This window comes from Oryza glaberrima, chromosome 10 (assembly GCF_000147395.1).
Source record: "Oryza glaberrima chromosome 10, OglaRS2, whole genome shotgun sequence".
Taxonomy (NCBI): Eukaryota; Viridiplantae; Streptophyta; class Magnoliopsida; order Poales; family Poaceae; genus Oryza; species Oryza glaberrima.
In genome coordinates, this window is record NC_068335.1 from 16,499,602 (window position 1) to 16,519,132 (window position 19,531).

General features: G+C 43.3%; 4 protein-coding genes across 4 annotated transcripts; all 4 read left to right on the forward strand.

The window, feature by feature from the left end:
* The first annotated feature begins 240 nt into the window (after positions 1–240).
* On the forward strand, positions 241–5,588 carry LOC127752404 (chaperonin CPN60-1, mitochondrial). Its single transcript, XM_052277741.1, has 18 exons — positions 241–439; positions 558–582; positions 1,190–1,321; positions 1,625–1,784; positions 2,357–2,532; positions 2,625–2,720; positions 2,854–2,958; positions 3,041–3,127; positions 3,217–3,306; positions 3,376–3,456; positions 3,543–3,611; positions 3,757–3,834; positions 3,922–4,017; positions 4,325–4,424; positions 4,552–4,655; positions 4,740–4,845; positions 4,939–5,017; positions 5,205–5,588. The coding sequence occupies exons 1-18, from the start codon at positions 402–404 to the stop codon at positions 5,305–5,307; spliced, it is 1,725 nt and encodes a 574-aa protein (XP_052133701.1). The 5' UTR covers positions 241–401; the 3' UTR covers positions 5,308–5,588.
* A 1,953-nt stretch (positions 5,589–7,541) lies between these two features.
* LOC127752406 (cysteine--tRNA ligase CPS1, chloroplastic/mitochondrial-like) lies at positions 7,542–10,936 on the forward strand. Its single transcript, XM_052277743.1, is given in 9 exon segments — positions 7,542–7,639; positions 8,149–8,212; positions 8,491–8,652; positions 9,183–9,353; positions 9,438–9,719; positions 9,818–9,943; positions 10,045–10,248; positions 10,350–10,517; positions 10,611–10,936. Coding segments are annotated over 9 exon segments (1,482 nt in total). The 5' UTR covers positions 7,542–7,556; the 3' UTR covers positions 10,833–10,936.
* A 3,740-nt stretch (positions 10,937–14,676) lies between these two features.
* Positions 14,677–16,316, forward strand: LOC127752405 (GDSL esterase/lipase At5g33370-like). The gene is made up of 3 exons (XM_052277742.1): positions 14,677–15,244; positions 15,341–15,583; positions 15,654–16,316. Exons 1-3 carry the CDS (start codon positions 14,879–14,881, stop codon positions 16,215–16,217), a joined length of 1,173 nt encoding a protein of 390 aa, XP_052133702.1. The 5' UTR covers positions 14,677–14,878; the 3' UTR covers positions 16,218–16,316.
* A 1,752-nt stretch (positions 16,317–18,068) lies between these two features.
* Positions 18,069–19,438, forward strand: LOC127753187 (uncharacterized). The gene is made up of 2 exons (XM_052278652.1): positions 18,069–18,657; positions 18,867–19,438. Exons 1-2 carry the CDS (start codon positions 18,197–18,199, stop codon positions 19,024–19,026), a joined length of 621 nt encoding a protein of 206 aa, XP_052134612.1. The 5' UTR covers positions 18,069–18,196; the 3' UTR covers positions 19,027–19,438.
* The last annotated feature ends 93 nt before the right edge of the window (positions 19,439–19,531 follow it).

The following is a 19,531-nucleotide window of genomic DNA, read 5'->3' on the forward strand; positions in this document are numbered from 1 at the left end:
TAAAAAAATTCTCACTAGTTGGCTCACGAGCTACTTGAATTTCAGCTCCTAAACAGGGCCCTTGTGTCACGTAAAATTGTTGGGCTTAACAGTCTTACCCATATATTGGGCCGGATCTCTGGCAAATTTGGACCGAAGCCCAGCACCACCGCACCGCGCAGCTTCCGCCGCCGCCGATCGAGCGGGCGACTTAAAACCCTAAACCCTAGTGGATGGATGCTTCTAGAGCCTCCTCGCGTCCTCTCCTCTCTCATCAAATCCCCTCGCCCTCCTCTCTTTCCTCCTCCCCAAGAAAAAAAAAGGCTTCATAGCTCAACCTCCTCGCCGCCGCCGCTCCCCTCCCCTCCCCTCCCCTCCCATCCCTCCTCCTCCCTAGCCCCAGGTCGCTGCTCGGCTCCGCCATGTACCGCGCGGCCGCCAGCCTCGCCTCCAAGGCTCGGTGAGTGTGCTTGCTTGATTCCCCTCCTCCGCCCGCATTGCGATCTGAGTCTCGCGACGCGCCTGCTGTTCTTTCCGACGTTTGAGCGGTTTGCTGAACTGTTTCGTTGTTGGTGCAGGCAAGCCGGGAGCAGCGCTCGCCAGGTGAGCGGATTCGTGATGGAGTGGGGTTTTGTCTCGCTGGGTTTATTAGTTTGAGTTAGTGTGGGTGTGGGAGTGGGAGTGGGAGGTTGCGCGTCTTGTTCCGGTTTGGTGATGTGTGTGGGGGGGGGGGGGGGGAGATTCGTTTGGGGTTTCTGTGCTGGGCTTCGTGAAATCTGTTTGAATGGCTAGAATCCACTGGATTTACACTTGAAGTTTGATTTAGTCCATTGTGGTGGTCAGGGATCAAGTAGTACCGTTGATTTCAATTGTCGATATTGTGAAATTGGTTGTTTGCTAGTGTAAAGATCAATGCTTGCTGGCACTCAAGAAAGATCTATGCTTTTTTTTCTTTCGAGGTGGCGGCGAAAAGATATATGCTTGTTTCTGTTAGATGTTATGTCAGTGACGACTGTTGAAGAGTTAGCGACTTGTTTTTGTGTATGTAGTTTAGCTCAGAAGTTGAATTTTGCTCCAATTGAGTAAGTCTGCTTGTGATCCTCAGTTTCTCACTGGTCTGTAATCGTCGTGAGTTGCTGGTGGTCAGAGTTGGTTGTAATCAAATGAACTTTCTTTTTTGCTTTGTTGCCTTATATATGATGATATGTAGGTTGGAAGCAGGCTTGCCTTGAGCAGGAACTATGCTGCCAAGGATATCAAGTTTGGAGTTGAGGCCCGTGCTTTGATGCTGAGGGGTGTTGAGGAGTTGGCAGATGCAGTCAAAGTGACGATGGGTCCTAAGGTATAATTGTGTTCATGTAAATGTGTCATTGTGCACTTGTGTACTTTTCTGAATACGTTAATTGTTTTGTAGCTATTATAAATGAAGTTCCTTTGATAGAAAGCCAAATGATTGGTTTATGATTCTGAAAATAACTGTCATAAACATGGTGCACCTTTTCTCTGATGACAAAATTAGTCTTTATGTCATGCTTTCATTGTTGCAGCACAGTGTTTGTTGGGCCTACAACTTTTTATGTTTTTATTTTGTCAGAGTGCTGTGTTGTGTTATTTGCAGATTGGACTTAACGTGTCTATTATGCAGGGACGCAATGTGGTTATTGAGCAGAGCTATGGTTCACCGAAAGTCACAAAGGACGGTGTGACTGTTGCCAAGAGCATTGAGTTCAAGGATAGAGTCAAGAATGTTGGTGCAAGCCTTGTAAAGCAGGTTGCTAATGCGACCAATGATACTGCTGGAGATGGTATGGCTGTACTTGTACCATTCTGTTGAGAATACTTGGTCCTTCTGTTAGCATTCTACAACTTTGGTTATATTATAAACAATTCCAGACCATCTCATGTTTTGCCTTCCTGTAATATTTAACCTGTAACTTATATTTACAAAAATGTTCATTATTTGCATTTTTGCATAAAGTAATTCACTGTATTTAATTTATTGTTGGACGAAGGTTTGAGTGTATGCAGTTCTTATCTTCATTGTATTCATAGGTGTGAGTTTTAGCATTGTAATTTATTGTTGTTTGGGCATTTTCAATCATCTATCAATGCTACCTTGAATTATAATGCTATATATAGTACCACTGGTTTTTGATAGATGTCACGGTTGACTTTTTTATACACAATTTGTTTTGTTAAAAAACGAAAATTATTATTCATTTTGTTGTGACTTGGTTTATCATCAAAGGTAGTATAAGCATGACTTACATTTTCACATATTTGCACAAATTCAATATGTGGATTGCATTGTACTTTAGGATTTGCTTAGTCGCATAATTTGTTTGTTCTAACTGTGTTATTCTGATCCAAAATTCAGGTACCACTTGTGCTACTGTATTGACTAAAGCAATATTTACTGAGGGGTGCAAGTCTGTTGCTGCTGGCATGAATGCAATGGATTTAAGGCGTGGAATTTCAATGGCTGTTGATGCTGTTGTAACTAACCTAAAGGGCATGGCTAGAATGATCAGCACATCAGAGGAAATAGCTCAGGTAATACTTGTGATTCATTGCAGATCTCATTATGTGTTTGACTTGTTTCTTAATCTTAATCTGTTACTAAGTTCTTATGTTCATATATAAAGGTGGGCACAATATCAGCAAATGGGGAAAGGGAAATTGGTGAGCTTATTGCAAAGGCTATGGAGAAGGTTGGCAAGGAGGGTGTAATCACCATTGCGGTAAGTTGATCCAAGTTAAAACTGAACTTGGCCTCTCTTATCTCTATTTGGTTGGTAGACTTCCTTTAGTTAAAACTGAACTTGTGCCAACACTCTGGTTTTTCGTTAATTTGTTTGCTTAAACATTTGGTAGGATGGTAACACCCTTTACAATGAGCTTGAAGTTGTGGAAGGCATGAAACTTGACAGAGGCTACATCTCTCCTTACTTTGTTACCAACCCAAAGACCCAGAAATGTGTAAGTTTTTAACTTCTGTTGTTGGTTGATATGTTCAGTTTTTCTTTTGGAACTATCTCAGTCATGAGGTTATATTTAACAGGAACTGGATGACCCCTTGATCCTGATACATGACAAGAAGGTTTCGAACCTGCATGCAGTAGTTAAAGTCTTGGAGTTGGCTCTGAAGGTATGTGTTTGCTTTCATAAAATAGTTGTATATTGTGGTGGTGCTACTGATTTTCTTGCTATAACTGGTCAACATCTTGCCTTGCACAGAAGCAAAGGTCTCTGCTGATTGTTGCTGAAGATGTAGAGAGCGAGGCATTGGGTACTCTGATTATTAACAAGCTTCGTGCAGGCATCAAGGTCAGTAAATACTGGGCATTTGTGATTTGAATCTGTGTAGTTGTCCTAAATGAAGGATGTGTTGTTCAGGTCTGTGCTGTTAAAGCTCCTGGGTTTGGGGAGAACAGGAAAGCAAACTTACAGGACCTTGCGATCCTTACTGGAGGAGAAGTAAGTTTAACAATCACCTCTCCAAGTTGGTGCATATAAATTTAACCAATTGAATGCATTATAACCTGTTTATTTTAATGATTCAGGTCATAACTGAAGAGCTAGGAATGAATCTTGAGAAGTTCGAGCCTCAGATGTTGGGTACATGCAAGAAGGTATGAATGATTCCTAGAAGGCTGGTAGATAAGCTTTGGCTATCTTTGGAAAGAAATTTGTTTGAAGTGTATCTTTTGTCCGCTAACATTTAAGATGATACCAGTCTGTTCTGATGGTTTGAGTGATATTCCATGTCCATTACAGGTAACTGTATCTAAGGACGACACTGTTATTCTTGATGGAGCTGGAGACAAGAAATCCATTGAAGAGAGGGCTGAGCAGGTTCGTACAACATTAATTCATTGCATTACTAGTGCATTATTTTGAAAATCGTGGTTGTTGATAGATTATATAAATGCTGTGTTGCAGATTAGATCTGCAATTGAGCTAAGCACTTCTGATTACGACAAGGAAAAGCTACAGGAGCGGTTGGCAAAGCTCTCCGGAGGTGTTGCTGTTCTAAAGGTGAGGTTCACAATATTATGTTTATATTGAGGAATATAAATTGAATGAAATAACAAACTTTCCGAACATTCCATGGTTAGATAAACCATCTCAAAGAGCCAATGTTAGACAGAATACCAGATATGTTACTGTGTAGCCACCTAGTGTTGATTCTATTATATTGATGGTAAAAGCTTGTGAAGTCTCATTAGAGACCTCACACTTGTAACACACAATGATGTTGAGAATGGAAGTTGAATTGCACTGCTAGGAGTGGTGCCCTGAAGTTATATTTTGACCTGTATATGCATCATGACCTTTCCTACAGATCGGAGGAGCCAGTGAAGCTGAAGTTGGTGAGAAGAAGGATAGAGTGACAGATGCATTGAATGCCACTAAAGCTGCTGTGGAAGAGGGTATTGTACCAGGTATGCAGTTGCTCCACTTCAGTAGATTTCTTTCAATATGTTTTCCTTGTAATGTACTTGTTCAGTTTGCATCTTTGCATTATTATGCCCAAGTATGCTGACATGACATCTTTGCATTACAATACAGGTGGAGGTGTTGCACTTCTTTATGCATCAAAGGAGCTGGATAAATTGCCGACTGCTAACTTTGATCAAAAGATTGGTGTACAAATCATTCAGAATGCTTTGAAGGTTTGGGAGGGATAATAACTTCTCATTTCCTGTTTTGCTGATTTCTTCTCTGGGAGCAAAACCTGATGACAACTTATTTTGCAGACACCGGTGCACACTATTGCTTCCAACGCAGGTGTAGAAGGGGCTGTTGTTGTCGGTAAGCTTTTGGAACAAGATAACACCGACCTTGGCTATGATGCGGCTAAAGGTATGATTGAACCTTTCCTCATTGAATATCGTAATATCCCATGATTGTCGTCTGTAGTTTGTTGCTGATCCGTGTGCGATATACCTTATGTAGGTGAATATGTGGACATGGTGAAGGCTGGTATCATTGACCCACTAAAAGTGATCAGAACTGCCTTGGTGGATGCTGCAAGGTAAGCTCTCAAGTTCATGGTTCTGTGCTTTAGTTCTTTACATTAAATTGTTGATCAAACATGGGTGATACACTGAAGCACCCACCTCATCCCTTGTGCTTATTTCGGTTTTTGATCTGAAATTTTTCACCCATTTAACGTTACTTTTGGCTCTTGCGGGTTCTTACAAGTTGTTTGCCTTCTGCAGCGTATCATCTCTGATGACAACCACGGAATCCATCATCGTAGAGATCCCAAAGGAAGAGAAGGAAGCGCCAGCGATGGGAGGCATGGGTGGAATGGATTACTAATCAACACCCATTAAAGTAAACTAAAAACATACTCCTGGGATTTAGGATTTTTTTTGCGGTGCAAGTTCATCGTCGATGTATTTTTTGTTCTTGTTGATGAGGTGGTTGTCAGACAATTTTGATTCCACTGGCGGTAGGACCTCTCGGTTGGAACGAATAAAATTTTAGTTCAGAGCTAGGAGTTCTTGAGAGCTGAGGACTGCACTTCGATCAAAATTGAATCTGACACCTTGTGCCGGAACATTTTTATGAGCTGATCTGAAAGATTACGCCTTTTGGCCTGAGGTGGTGTGCAGTTGTTTTTATTCATTCTCTTTAGTAAGTCGAGTACTCGAGTCATTTTCAAGATGTTGGGGCATGCTCAGATTGTTGCCGCTTTTAATCCAACAAACTAAACATATTATCAAGAAACTTTAACCTAAAATCAAGAAACAATTATTATCATCTCTTTAACCTAAAATCAAGAAACAATTATTATCATCTCTAGTTTAAATCACTCTAATAAATATAGTGTATACATCCAATAGTTATAATCTCCTAGTTTGAATCATCCTAATAAATATAGTGCATCATCCTAATAAATATAGTGCACGTATCCAATAGAATTAGATAAAATCACTCTAATAAATATAGTGTATACATCCAATAGTTATAATCTCCTAGTTTGAATCATCCTAATAAATATAGTGCATCATCCTAATAAATATAGTGCACGTATCCAATAGAATTAGATATATAATATAAGGCATAATCAACCTTAACCCAAAGATTAAGAAACAATTATTATCATCACTAGTTTGAATCACCTTAATAAATATAGTGCATGCATCCAATAGTTATCATCTCTTGGTTTGAATCATCCTAATAAATATAGTACATGCAGCCAATAGAATTAGAGATTTTGAGGTCTTAATTAATTGTATGCATGCATGCTTTATACTTCCTCCATCTATTTTTGATAGTCATATTTCCAAATCTGAAAATTTTATTTTTGATAGGCATATTTCACTTTAACAAACTATCATCTTAATGACTTTCTCGGATTTAAAGCATGACTCTCCATTCTTCCACACAAGATTGGCTACATGAGCATCGAGAAACGTAAATATTAATGAATAGCTTGTTTACGATGAATAAATGGATGATAAGTAGAATTCTTCCACACAAGATTGGCTACATGAGCATCGAGAAACGTAAATATCAATGAATCGCTTGTTTACGATAAATAAATGGATGATAAGTAGAATTACTTATCATTGGTCTGTGTGCCAAGATGAAATATGACTATTAAAAGTAGATGGAGGGAGTATTATGGATCATGTGCCTTACATTATGGAAGGGAGAGAGTACTACCTTCCATGGTAATTCTGAAAACTTCATCAATTTGGTAAGGTTTTCGTCCAAATGTATTCCTACTGTATCAAAATATGTATGCTAATATTTGGCGTTACCATATATTCATGTGGTATGGTTGATGTAAGCAACAATCTGAATAGTACTATTTCATACGCAATTCAAGCTTTAGTACTAGTATTTCATAAGCAATTCAAGCTTGTCAATCAAGTTATCCTCAGAAAGAATGGTCAAGCTTGTCAACCAAGTTTAAGTATCTTTGTAAGAATTTAGTCAACTCTATCTTTGAAATAATCTGAGTCAATCAAGTTCGAAAAACGATTGCTCCTCGAGGTCGGAGACCAGGAAAATCAAACAGAGATGACCAATTAACCCTTTAAAATATCTCTACACTTCTCAATTTGGAAATTGCTATGGAATTCCTTGAGTATATACTGTAGGTTCCTATACTGTATTTGGGAGAGGACAGAACTCAAAGTCGGAGGACCAAACTTTCATGGGCTTTTCCTATAAGGCCCATTAGCTGCCTCCGGAGTCCGGCCAGCCTCCGCCGCCCGCACGCCGCCGCTCGGCCGCCCGCACCACCGCGTCGCGCATTGGCCCACGCCCTAGTTAGGGAGGCCTGCGCGTGCATGAGCCGGAACCGACGGATCCTCGCCTGCGCCGCCGCCGCCGTGTCGTCTCCGCCTCGCCTCCCGCGCGCGCCGCCTCTTCCGTCGACGTCGCGCGCTAGGTTGTTCTCGCCTTCCTCTCTCGCCCACGAGATGGCGGAGGAGGGGAGATCGGTGGGGGAGGAGGAGCCGCGGGGGAAGCGGCCGGCGGCGGAGCTGAGGCTGTTCGACACGAGGACGAAGGCGGCGGTGCCATTCAGGCCGCGGGTGGAGGGGAAGGTCGCCATGTACGTCTGCGGCGTCACCCCGTACGACTACAGCCACGTCGGCCACGCCCGCGCCTACGTCGCCTTCGACGTCCTCTTCAGGTGATCCCCCGCGCCCCCCGCCGCCGATTGATCCCAGTACGGTTCGCGCGATGGTTTAGCCGCCGGTTTTGGAGATTGATCGGTCGATGCACTCTCGCCGGAGCCGGAGACGACGACGAGGTGGCCGGAGTTCGCCGGTAGTCAGCATGGGCTGGAGATGGGCCGGAATTTGCCGGTAGTCAGCATGGGCTGCAGATGGGCCATTTGGTGATGACGTCAGAGGCCCAAACTGAGCTGGAAAACATGGCGACGCCAAAAAAAAAAAGAGAGAGAGAAAGAAAACCTCCTGTTGTGAACTACCCTTCCCTGATTGCGTTTACGCTCTATAAGCTTTTTGTTCACTAGGCTACCGCATCTCCTATTTTGCCATGTATTTTGCTTAATTTTTCTAGTGGGAATGATGTACTTTCGCATAGTGTTACTACTTATTTCCTGTGGATGCATGCTTCTTTTTTTATAATACATTAAGTATTGCTCTTACCAGGTTGAAAATTGATGTCTAATTGTAGGTATCTTAAGTATTTGGGGTATGAAGTTAATTACGTGCGCAACTTCACCGATATTGATGATAAGGTAATAGCACAAAGACTTCCTTTGAGCTTCTCAAAAAAAAAAAAAAAAGACTTCCTTTGAGCTCCATTTTTTTTTCCTTCCCTACATTGAGGATGGAATTGATCTGAGTCTCACATATAATTCTCTTTCATTTGGTAATATCCATCTTCCTAATCTGTATCTTGCTATTTCTAGATTTTCTTGGAATTATTGTTCTTGATTTTTTTTTCCCGGGGATGAATTATCTTCAAAACTAGAAAGAGTTGACATTGACTCCAGAGCTTGTGTTGTTTGTGCAGATTATCAAACGGGCAAATGAAGCTGGTGAAGATGCACTTAGTTTGAGCAGTCGCTTCATCGATGAGTTCCATCGTGATATGTATGAACTTCAGTGCCTTCCCCCTACTCATGAGCCACGTGTAACAAAGCACATTGAGTAGATAATAGATTTGATAACCAAGGTATTGCTTAGCTGCTTGTTATACTCCCTCCATCTACTTTTGATAGTCATATTTCATCTTGGCACACAGACCAAGGATAAGTAATTCTACTTATCATCTATTTAAACATGCTACTAGTCATTCCTCGTAAACAAGCGATTTATTGATATTTACGTTTCTCGATGCCCATGTAGCCAATCTTGTGTGGAAGAATGGAGAGTCATGCATTAAATCCGAGAAAGTCATTAAGATGATAGGTTGTTGAAGTAAAATATGCCTATCAAAAATAAAATTTTCAGATTCGGAAATATGACTATTAAAAATAGATGGAGGGAGTAATGATTATTCCTGTTCAGCTATTACAAACAAGGGTAACTGATCGATTATGTTCACTGTTAATGCGCTTACATTTTCTGATTTTCATAAGAACTACTTGTCTAATCTCTTGTCTAATCTCTACTGTGTAGTGGTGATGGCATGGCTCTGATATTTGGCTCGTTTTGCTTGATGTTAAACACCTTTGTCTTATGTTCTTATATGCATTTGGACAGATAATGGACAATGGGAAAGCCTATACAATTGAAGGAGATGTGTATTTCTCTGTTGATAACTTCCCTGATTATCTGAGTTTATCTGGAAGGAAGGTAGACCAAAACCGTCCTGGAACACGAGTCGCTGTTGATGCAAGAAAGCGAAATCCTGCAGACTTTGCATTATGGAAGGTGACATACTGCTTTCACTTTAACCAAACTTACCCATTTGAGCCTCTTCTCTGTATTCTTGATAGACTTGTATTGTCTGTGCAGTCTGCTAAGGAGGGTGAGCCATCTTGGGAGAGCCCTTGGGGTCGTGGAAGGCCAGGATGGCATATTGAGTGCAGTGCGATGAGCGCTCATTATTTGGGTAATATTTTTGATATTCATGGTGGAGGAAAAGATTTGATCTTTCCTCATCATGAGAATGAGCTCGCACAAAGCCAAGCAGCTTATCCTGAGAGTGAGGTAAAATGCTGGATGCATAACGGGTTTGTCAACAAAGATGGCCAGAAAATGGCTAAGGCAGATAAGAATTTCTTCACCATCAGAGATGTAAGAGTTAATCTATCTCTGTTTAGCTGCGAATATATTTGCCCCATTCAGATTTCTAACCTGTGCCTTTGAACTTGACAATGTCTTTTTTCTTGTAGATTATTTCTCTGTACCATCCCATGGCTTTAAGATTATTTCTGATGCGTACACATTATAGATCAGATGTAAACCACTCTGATACAGCTCTTCAGTTTGCATCTGGCCGTCTATATTATATTTATCAGGTATCTCATGTCTGTCAATTTTCAATTTAGGCTAAACTTTATCTGAGTTATGTTGTATTTGTAAAATTCTTTGTAACTGTTTTATTATAAATCTTTCCCAGACTCTACATGACGGTGAAGAAACTGTGTCGTTATATGGTGAACACAAGTTGGAAAACTCAATACCGGCTGATGATCAAAAGTTGATCGAAGAGAACCATTCAAATTTTCTTGAGAAAATGTCAGATGATCTGCATACAACGGCTGCTCTTGATCACCTGATGGTGCCACTAAGAGCAATAAACAACAACCTAAGCGATCTGAAGGCATGTAACTAGTAGCTTTGAGTTTTCCGGGCTTTGAACACTGATACTTTTTATCATTGCTGTTGCACACAATGTTATCTGATTACTTGTTCTATCTGCAGAAGTTGCAACAAAAGCTAGAATACCAGAAAAAGAAACAGTCACAGAAGCAACAGCAGCAGCAACAGAAAAAACCAGAAGATTATATCCAAGCTCTGGTTGCCTTGCAGAATGAAGTCACCGATAAACTTTCCATCCTTGGCTTAATGCCAATGTCATCTTTGGCTGAGGTAACTTTGTTAGTTTTCACAACATGCATACTGTACTGTTTCCAACCACTGCTTAAGTTTGTGAACATGCTGAATTAATCTTCAATTCAACAGGCACTGAAGCAACTGAAGGACAAGGCATTGAAGCGAGCTGGCATGACTGCAGAGCAATTGCAACAAATGATCGAACAAAGAACGCTTGCCAGGAAGAACAAGGACTTCGCCGAGTCTGACCGGATCAGAACAGAGCTCTCTGCTCTCGGGATAGCTTTGATGGATGAGCCTACTGGGACATTATGGAGGCCATCTGAACCAGAACTAGCTGAAGGATCGTAAAAATATATCTAGATATCGCCTCCTGTGTCTGCACGTGAATGTAAAGAAAAAGGAAGAATGCATTTTAGTTGTTTTGCGTACCTCACAACATGAATATTTGTCCAAGGTGCTCGTCGTACACAGACCAACTATAACTTCATTTCATATTTTCATCATAGACTGTCTCCTGTGCATAATTCTATAAACTTCCTGCATTCTAAAGAAAGCCTTAATTTTAAGGGGAAAAAGGTCTATTTTATCCCTTTAACTATTTTCCCGGTTTGATTTACCTCTCAACTCTTTAAATCAAACAATATTCCTTGTTTTAATTTCTGCTGTTTAAAGAGTTACTAAGTTTAATTTGTCTATAATGCCTTGTGTCATAGTTGAAATAAAAATTCAGGGACAAGTAATGACTTTTATTAATAGTAATATGCCCGTGCTTTGCAACGGGTTAGAAGGATTGGGTGAGTGAGACACATATATTTAAGGATTGGCTGGATGGATAGATTAAGGATAGAACGACACACGGTAGGATGGGTGGGTGGATAGAACGATGCATGCTGAGTAAATTCCCTGTATACCTTGAAAACTCACTCAATCCCTCCCATACCCTTGAAATCTACCAAATCATTTCTATACCCTTAAAATTTTAATTTCCTTTTCATGCCTCTGCCATTTCATTTTCCTTCATTTTACTACTAATTTTGGATGCAAATGTCTTTTATGTCCTTGACGATATATGTTTGAATCTAAGCTTGAAAAACGATTGGAAATTTTGATTAAGAGCACGGTACGTGCATTTTATGAAACTAACAAGACTAGATAATTAGTGCATTAAATTTTAACATAAATTTTGAAAAAAAACAAATGTAGTAAATTGAAATTTTAATTGGACAATGGATTTTTTTTTTATTGTGAGCACCATAGAAAAATGAGGGGCATCCATTAAAAAAATTATCATAAACATTAGTAGCCCCATCTTTGTATGAATGCTCTCATTGTTTATGACTTTTTAATAAATAAATAAATACATATTTTTTTATTATCTAAAAATAATTTGTCATTAATAATGTGTCGCACAACAAATTCGTAACTATAATAGTCTCATACGATAAACATATTTTCGATAATGTAATTCACACATTTTTATGTTCATCCATGTGGTTGGGTAAAATGATGAAATTAGATGGTCAATCAACAATCAACTAACGGAAGACTGGAAGAGACATGGAAGAGTTCAAAATTAAATTTTAGAGGTATACAAGGAAGTAAGCACAACTTAGAGGAATAGTAGGGATTAGCTACAATTTCAGAGAAATAAAACGGATTTTCTCTAGGATAAAAGAACAACAAAGTTAGGAACATACCCTCTCTGTCCCAAAAATAGATCAATCCTACCTACGAACCTGAACATATATACGTCCAGGTTATGTCTAGGTTCGTAGTTAGGAATTCGTTTTTTTCTAGGACGGAGTAGTACATTATATTTGGTCACCAGAGGTCAGTGTTTTAGAACAACTTTTGTTCCCAATATCAGTTTCTAGAACCATAATAATCCACCGCAAGGACCACATCAACCTCGCCCCCAAATACTCCGCGTCTCCACCACCAAAGAGAGCAGCTGCTAATCAATATAAATCCCACACACACGCTCCTCCTAAATCCGGCTTGACGCCGCCGCCGCCCTCGCAATTAATCAAACCGAATTCGAATCAGAGGCGCTAATCTGATCAGACACATCGTATTACTGCACCCGCCTGCCTCTCTGACCGCGACTCCCGCACCGTCGTCCGTCGCGTCGCTGTCACGACGCCCCGGCGACGCGAACGGCAAAGCGCCTGAAGAATGCTGGCAGAGAGAGATCCAGTGATTTGCGCCATTGAATGGCATGAAAAGGGAGATGGGCACATTGATGCGACGACCCTTCTCTTCTCAGTGGAGATAGACTGTCAGTGGAGTACTTAGTACTAATTAGTTTGGTCAGGGCACTGACAGTGTCTTTGTGTCACTGACTCAGCAGTGTGGTGTGTATGCACAATTTTGGTGATTGTTTCCAGTTGGAACTTCACCCCATTTGTAAATTAAACATTCTTGCAACTTTCTGCTGTTTCAATTGGGTGTGTCACTGTCAACGGAAAAAAAAACAAAAAGTAAGCTACTCGCAAGGCTCAACTGATAGTTTAGATGTCAGAATCTACAGACAACCAAACACCCAGATTATACAGGGTTAATTAGAGCTCATCCACTGCATTTACTCTGCAATCAGAAGAAGCAAATCTAAATCTAGCTCGAACCCGGGAGTGACCACTGACCAACGCTAATCAAATCTAGATGGTGTCCCATTCATGGTTGGTGAGCAGCGTCCTGTAGATCGATCATATCGATCTATCGACCGTATTGCCTTCCCTGATTAATGCTGCATCAGCACCGTGTTAATCGGTTGGCATTTTGCAAATCCCAATCGGATGGTACATTGGAGTACTGCATACATGCCGGATACTGTCCACAGCAAGGACATTCATCAATGAAGCTCCTGAGGTAGCTGTGCTGTGCTCTTTGTGATCTTGTGAGAATGTGAGTTGCAATTGGGTAGAGATTTCTTTACCTTGTCATCAGTTCAGCTAACTTTCAGTTTTAGGTACTGATCAAGTTCAGAACTAACTTTCAGGCAGGGTTCTGTACTTCGTCTTCAGTAGTAAGTTCTAAACTTTTAGGTGGGTACTGTACCTCATTTGTACTTGTTTTAAAAATATTGGTATGTTCTTCTGTTCTGATCTAGTAGTACTTGTTTTACACCAACATGCATTCCAGGATTTCCAGTTGTTTTACAAACTTGATTTCAGCTCTTAGAGCATAAATAATGGTGTGACGTCATCGTCTCAAAGAAGATGTCACGTGGTTTATTTTTCTATGATGTAGAAGAAAGAAAAAACGGAGAGAGAAACGTGCCGTTTATTGATTAACAGACAGTCTTATAGAAAACTTAATACAATACAATCATCATATATACCATTTATAGAGTTAAATCATTAATTACTAGTGTAAATCTATTATAGATAAATAAACAGACAATAAATGTACGAGTTATATTTACATCGTCTATTTATGATGTGAAAAGATTATATACACCATTACCAGCCGTCTAAACAGTATTCATACTCTTATAACCCATAATTACAGTCTGAAGATTTTATGCAGTCCAATAACCAAAGAACACTTGAAAATAACATAACAAAATATGCATGAGAAGATAGAGAAGATATGCAAAACGATGTGAGTCATTAATGTATGATTAATTAAGTATTAATCATTTCAAACTTAAAAAAATAGATTAATATGATTTTTAAAGCAACTTTTCTATAGAAAATTTTATAAAAAATTCACCGTTTAATCTCATAGTTCGGAAAACGTGCGCACGAAAAACAATGGACTTCTCTATGGCTGTCTCAAACGCGGCCTTCGACTATAAAGATATATATATAAAACTTAATTCTCTATGGACTGATAGTCTGATACTTTGTAGTTTTTTCTTAATAAAAGCTATAATGGATCAGTTGAGCCAAACTGCCAAAGCTTACTCACCAGTCACAACAAAACTTTTACATAAACCAAGTAAGAGACCAAATTAAGATACAGTAACAGTAAGTCAGTAACACTGTTGCAATGCTACTTAAGTAGTAGTGAATCATGAAAAACAAAGCCTTGATGCTAACCATAATGATGACAATTGCCTGACAGAGAAAGACATGAAGACAGAAACCGGCAGCTTCTGATGCGGAGTAGTCCGGGAGTTGGACAGTCGAGTTAGTCCGAATCTTAATCACACACATGTAATGTTAACCTCATTCATGTGGCCATAGCTCTCATCTAAGATTGTGGCCTGATTAACTCATACTATTATTCATTCCCCTCATTCATGTCAGTCGCTGGCCCATGCCCATCCATCTGTACTTCTCCCGATCTCATGCACAGCATGAATCAGCCTATATATATATACACAACCTCCCCGGGTTCATCGATCGAACACGTTGATCTTGATCAATCAAGAAATTGTTCTAGCTAGAATGAGGTGTTCGATGGCGGCGATGGCGGTGGTAATGGCGGTGATGGCGGCGGCGGCGGCGTCGCCGGCGGAGGGCGCGAGGGCGTTCTTCGTGTTCGGCGACTCGCTGGTGGACAACGGCAACAACAACTACCTCCTGACGAGCGCGCGCGCCGACATGCCGCCGTACGGCATCGACCACCCGAGCCACCGCCCCACGGGGAGGTTCTCCAATGGCCTCAACATCCCGGACATCATCAGCGAGCACCTCGGCGCCGAGCCCACCCTCCCTTACCTCAGCCCGGACCTCCGCGGCGCCAAGCTCCTCGTCGGCGCCAACTTCGCCTCCGCCGGCGTCGGCATCCTCAACGACACCGGCATCCAATTCGTGAGTGCCACTGACTGATCACTGATCGAGCCATCGCGGTCGGTGAGATGCGTTCATGGCGTTCATGGTGTTCATGGCGGCGTTCTTGGGGTGCAGGTGAACATCGTGAGGATGAGCAGGCAGCTGCAGTACTTCGCGGAGTACCAGGAGAGGCTGCGCGCGCTGGTCGGCGCGGCGAGGGCGCGGCGGATCGTGAACGGCGCGCTCGTGCTCATCACCCTCGGCGGCAACGACTTCGTCAACAACTACTACCTCGTCCCCTTCTCCCTCCGCTCCCAGCAGTTCGCCCTCCCCGACTACGTCCGCTTCCTCATCTCCGAGTACAAGAAAATCCTCCAGGTTCGTCTTCTTCCTCTCGATCGGTTCGTCTCTGAGGTGTTCGTCCGGTGACATGGCATGGCATTGGCAGAGGCTGTACGACATGGGGGCGAGGCGGGTGCTGGTGACGGGGACGGGGCCGCTGGGGTGCGCGCCGGCGGAGCGCGCGCTGCGGGGGCGCGGCGGCGGGTGCGCGCCGCAGGTGATGCGCGCGGCGGAGCTGTTCAACCCGCAGCTGTCGCGCGCGCTGGGGGAGATGAACGCGCGCGTCGGCCGCCCGGGCGCGTTCATGGCGGCCAACTCGTTCCGCGTCCACTTCGACTTCATCAGCAACCCGGCGGCGTTCGGGTTCGCCACGGCGAGGGACGCGTGCTGCGGCCAGGGCCCCAACAACGGCCTCGGCCTCTGCACCGCCATGTCCAACCTCTGCGCCGACCGCGACGCCTACGTGTTCTGGGACGCCTACCACCCCACGGAGAAGGCCAACCGGATCATCGTCAGCCAGTTCGTCAGGGGGTCGCTCGACTACGTCTCGCCGCTCAACCTCAGCGCCGCGCTGGAGATCGACGCCGCGGAGGAGGCGGCGGCGGCGGCGGCGAGGCGCCGGCGGCAGCGCGCGGTGGCGAGGCTCGTCGGCGACAAGCCGCACGCGTAGCTAGCTTGTGTGATGTGCTGGTGTTAACCGTGTTATGGCAAGGAGAGAGACGTGTCCATGCCATGCATGTGTGGCTGTTGGGGTGGGTGCTGAGTACTCTCGCACGAGGAAATTAATTGGAAGCTGATAATAATTCCGATTTTCCTAACTAATTTCAGAAAATTTCAGATTTCTGATTTACTTTCTAGTAGTAATCATCACTTTTTACAATTATGTGGAAGTGGATTTTTTTCCCTCCTTTCGTTTTGTGCATGTTGTTCAAAAAATTATCAAAATCTTTTTAAAAAATTGTCAAGATAGATCAATAAATGATGCATCTTTTCGCAGAAATTTGTGTTAAAATTCGATTTATACAATTCAAAATGAAAAAATAAATTTGACCGTGAATAACGCGTTCTATTCATAGTTAAATTTGTTATTTCTGTTTCTACTTGTATAAGTTGAATTTGAGTTTGCATTTTGCGAAGTAACATATCACATATTGATATATCCTACTAAAGTTTTTTAAATTTTTTAATGACTTTTTAAGTGACATGTAAAAATGATGGAATATTCCCTTAGGGATGAATTGAGTTTTCTCATTTCTCTTAATCGAAATGGAGGGAGATCTGCTCCTTCAGTTAAAAAAAACTTTTAATCTTCACGTTAGCAAACTGATCGATTTTGCACAAAGAGAAAAGGGGAGGTGTACGCGTGCATGTCCGTGTGGCTCGCCGTGGCGGCGTACGCGAGATAGCGGGGGCGGGATAGCTAGCGCGGCGAGCCGCGCGCAGTGGCGGTGCCAATCCGTGGCCGCGGGCGGGGGAGGGAAACCGATGGGGTTAGTTACAGTTGGGCCTAATTAAAGGATATGTTGGATCGTATACTTGTTTATCTTGGGCCGTGTAAATATATTGGGCCAAACTGAAAGATCCGATCCAATTTTCCGTAATCGATTAGTATTAAAATGGTGGTTAACCATATTATGAAAGATGGGAAAAAATCATGGCTTATCAAAATTCTCTATCAAGCCATAAAAAAATTCAACAAAAGACAGAAACAATTCACTATTGGTTTTACATCGAGCAATATATAGAGTAACTCATTTGGTAGCAATATTGGTTTTACAAGATCGACACGATATATGGATGACGGCTCATTTGGTAGGTCGGTGGCTCACGTCGAACCATAAAGTGATTATTAAGGTATAAATTAGATGTTATCCATCGTCATAGCCATCGAAATCAATCTGATAAGAACACCGATAACAAAAATGTTAAGCTAACATGGATATTCAATATAATACCTCCAAAAAAGTCGTGATATCTAGAATGTCGCTATGGCCATTCTCAATATTCAGAACTAATTTTCACCTAGAAGCACGAAGTTAATGTAAGAGACTAAGGGTAGTCACGATATCATCTGTAGCAAACAGTGATGCCCACGAATCTACAGTGATGCCCACGAATCACAACGTATCAATGCTTCGCCAATTTTTCACGGCAGCGGTCTTAGATCTAGGCTGTAGATCTGAGCTCGACATCCTCGTCGAGATCATGATACTACAATAACGAAGGCAGTGGCCTGATCAGGGTCAGTGTGATGTGCCTGCAGACAAGGCGTCCAAACCGTTGCAGTCGAAGCGAGTATATATGTTAAAGATATATTCACAAGTACGTGCGTACATTGAGATCCTCTTATTTAAAAGTTAGAGGGATGCGATGGCTAACATATAAGTCCAACTATGATGAGTCCCATATATCAATGACCATATCAGGAATCCCCTCCATATTGCAAGCGAGCGCGCGTGGCCGCGTCTCCCGCCAAATCGCCATGCACCCTCTCTCTCTCTCCTCTCCTCGTCTTCTTCATCCTCCTCCCTCCCAAACTTGACAAACGCGCGTAGATCTCCCCCATTAGGCTCGTGTCGTGTGTCCGCCAGCTGCGCGCAGGCCGGCGACGAAGCTGCGTGCGCGCGGCAACGTCGGCCGGCCGCAGCAATGGCGCCGTTCATCGACCTCGGCCGCGGCGGGCCGACGGCGGCGCCGGGGAAGCCGAGGCTGGTGATGATCATCGCCGACCCGGGGCGCGAGTCGACGGCGGCGATGGAGTGGGCGCTCTCGCACGCCGTCGCCGAGGGGGACGCCATCCTGCTCCTCCACATCAACATGCCCCCCAACTCCGCGGGCGGCGCCGGGCCGTCGCGCACCGGCTCCGGCGGGAGCGCCGGGTCCCCGCTCACGGCGCTCCTCGGCGCCGGCGCCGCGGGGGACGCCGATTTCATGGAGACGATGAGCGCCGCGTGCAAGGCGCGGCACCCGCGCGCCCGCGTCCGCGCCCTGCGCGTCGAGCCCGCCACCGAGGGCCGCGAGGCCAAGGCCCAGACCATCCTCGCCGAGTCCCAGCGCCGCGGCGTCGAGCTCCTCGTCATCGGCCACCGCCGCGTCTCCTCCTTCCTCGGGTACGTACCCCCACACACACTTCACAAAAATCCTCGACGTGCGCGCGCCGCGCCGCGCGCCGCCATTGATGACGATTGATTCTCTCGTCGTCGATCGTTTTCTCGTCTCGCATCACATCGACACGGAACACGACGTGCGCGCGACGCCGCGGTGCGCGCCATTGATGACGATTCTCTCATCGTCGATCGTTGTGGTTGTGATCCTGTAGGTTGAGGAGCCCGAGCGGGTCGAGCCGAGCGCACGACAGCACGGCGGAGTTCTTGATCGAACACAGCAAGTGCGTGTGCGTGAGCGTGCAGAAGAAGGGGCAGAACGCCGGCTACCTGCTCAACACCAAGACGCACAAGAACTTTTGGCTCCTCGCATGATCATCATCATCATGGCTTAGCTAGTGATCCACACATCCATGCAGCTTCATATATGTTGATGGATCGAACAAAAGCTCCAAAAACTTTTTTTTTTTGGATTCTTCTCGCAGCAATGCTTGTGTCAGACACGATCGATCAATCGAGTTAATTCTTCATTAATGCAGAAACAACGAATGGAGAAAAGCAAAATAAAGTGTTGTTTTGTTTTTTAATCGAGATCACCCAATCTTGTATATTTGGGATCGATCGAGGGGTCAAGTATATAAACATCACGCGTGTCTGCTGTGTGCATATGCAGGTAGCAAGAGTTTTGTTTTATGGAGATCATGCTCACGGATGGTTTTCTTAATATCAATTCATTTTGATTTTTGATCACTTTGTTACTTAATTACTATCGCTCTATATATGCTGCTATGTGATATAAGAGGTATCTCGAGATACCTAAATTTTACATGAAATTTTTTGGTACTTGAGGTACTTAGTAGTACTTAAAAGTACCAAATTT

Excerpts from the sequence above, each read along its gene's own strand:
- LOC127752404 (XM_052277741.1), top strand. The coding sequence starts at position 402 with ATGTACCGCGCGGCCGCCAGCCTCGCCTCCAAGGCTCG. Across the intron at positions 1,785-2,356 it reads CAATGATACTGCTGGAGATG|GTACCACTTGTGCTACTGTA; the intron begins GTATGGCTGTAC and ends TCCAAAATTCAG. Across the intron at positions 2,533-2,624 it reads CATCAGAGGAAATAGCTCAG|GTGGGCACAATATCAGCAAA; the intron begins GTAATACTTGTG and ends TCATATATAAAG.
- LOC127752405 (XM_052277742.1), top strand. The coding sequence starts at position 14,879 with ATGAGGTGTTCGATGGCGGCGATGGCGGTGGTAATGGCGGTGATGGCG. Across the intron at positions 15,245-15,340 it reads ACGACACCGGCATCCAATTC|GTGAACATCGTGAGGATGAG; the intron begins GTGAGTGCCACT and ends CTTGGGGTGCAG. Across the intron at positions 15,584-15,653 it reads AGTACAAGAAAATCCTCCAG|AGGCTGTACGACATGGGGGC; the intron begins GTTCGTCTTCTT and ends TGGCATTGGCAG.
- LOC127753187 (XM_052278652.1), top strand. The coding sequence starts at position 18,197 with ATGGCGCCGTTCATCGACCTCGGCCGCGGCGGGCCGACGGCGGCGCCG. Across the intron at positions 18,658-18,866 it reads CGCGTCTCCTCCTTCCTCGG|GTTGAGGAGCCCGAGCGGGT; the intron begins GTACGTACCCCC and ends GTGATCCTGTAG.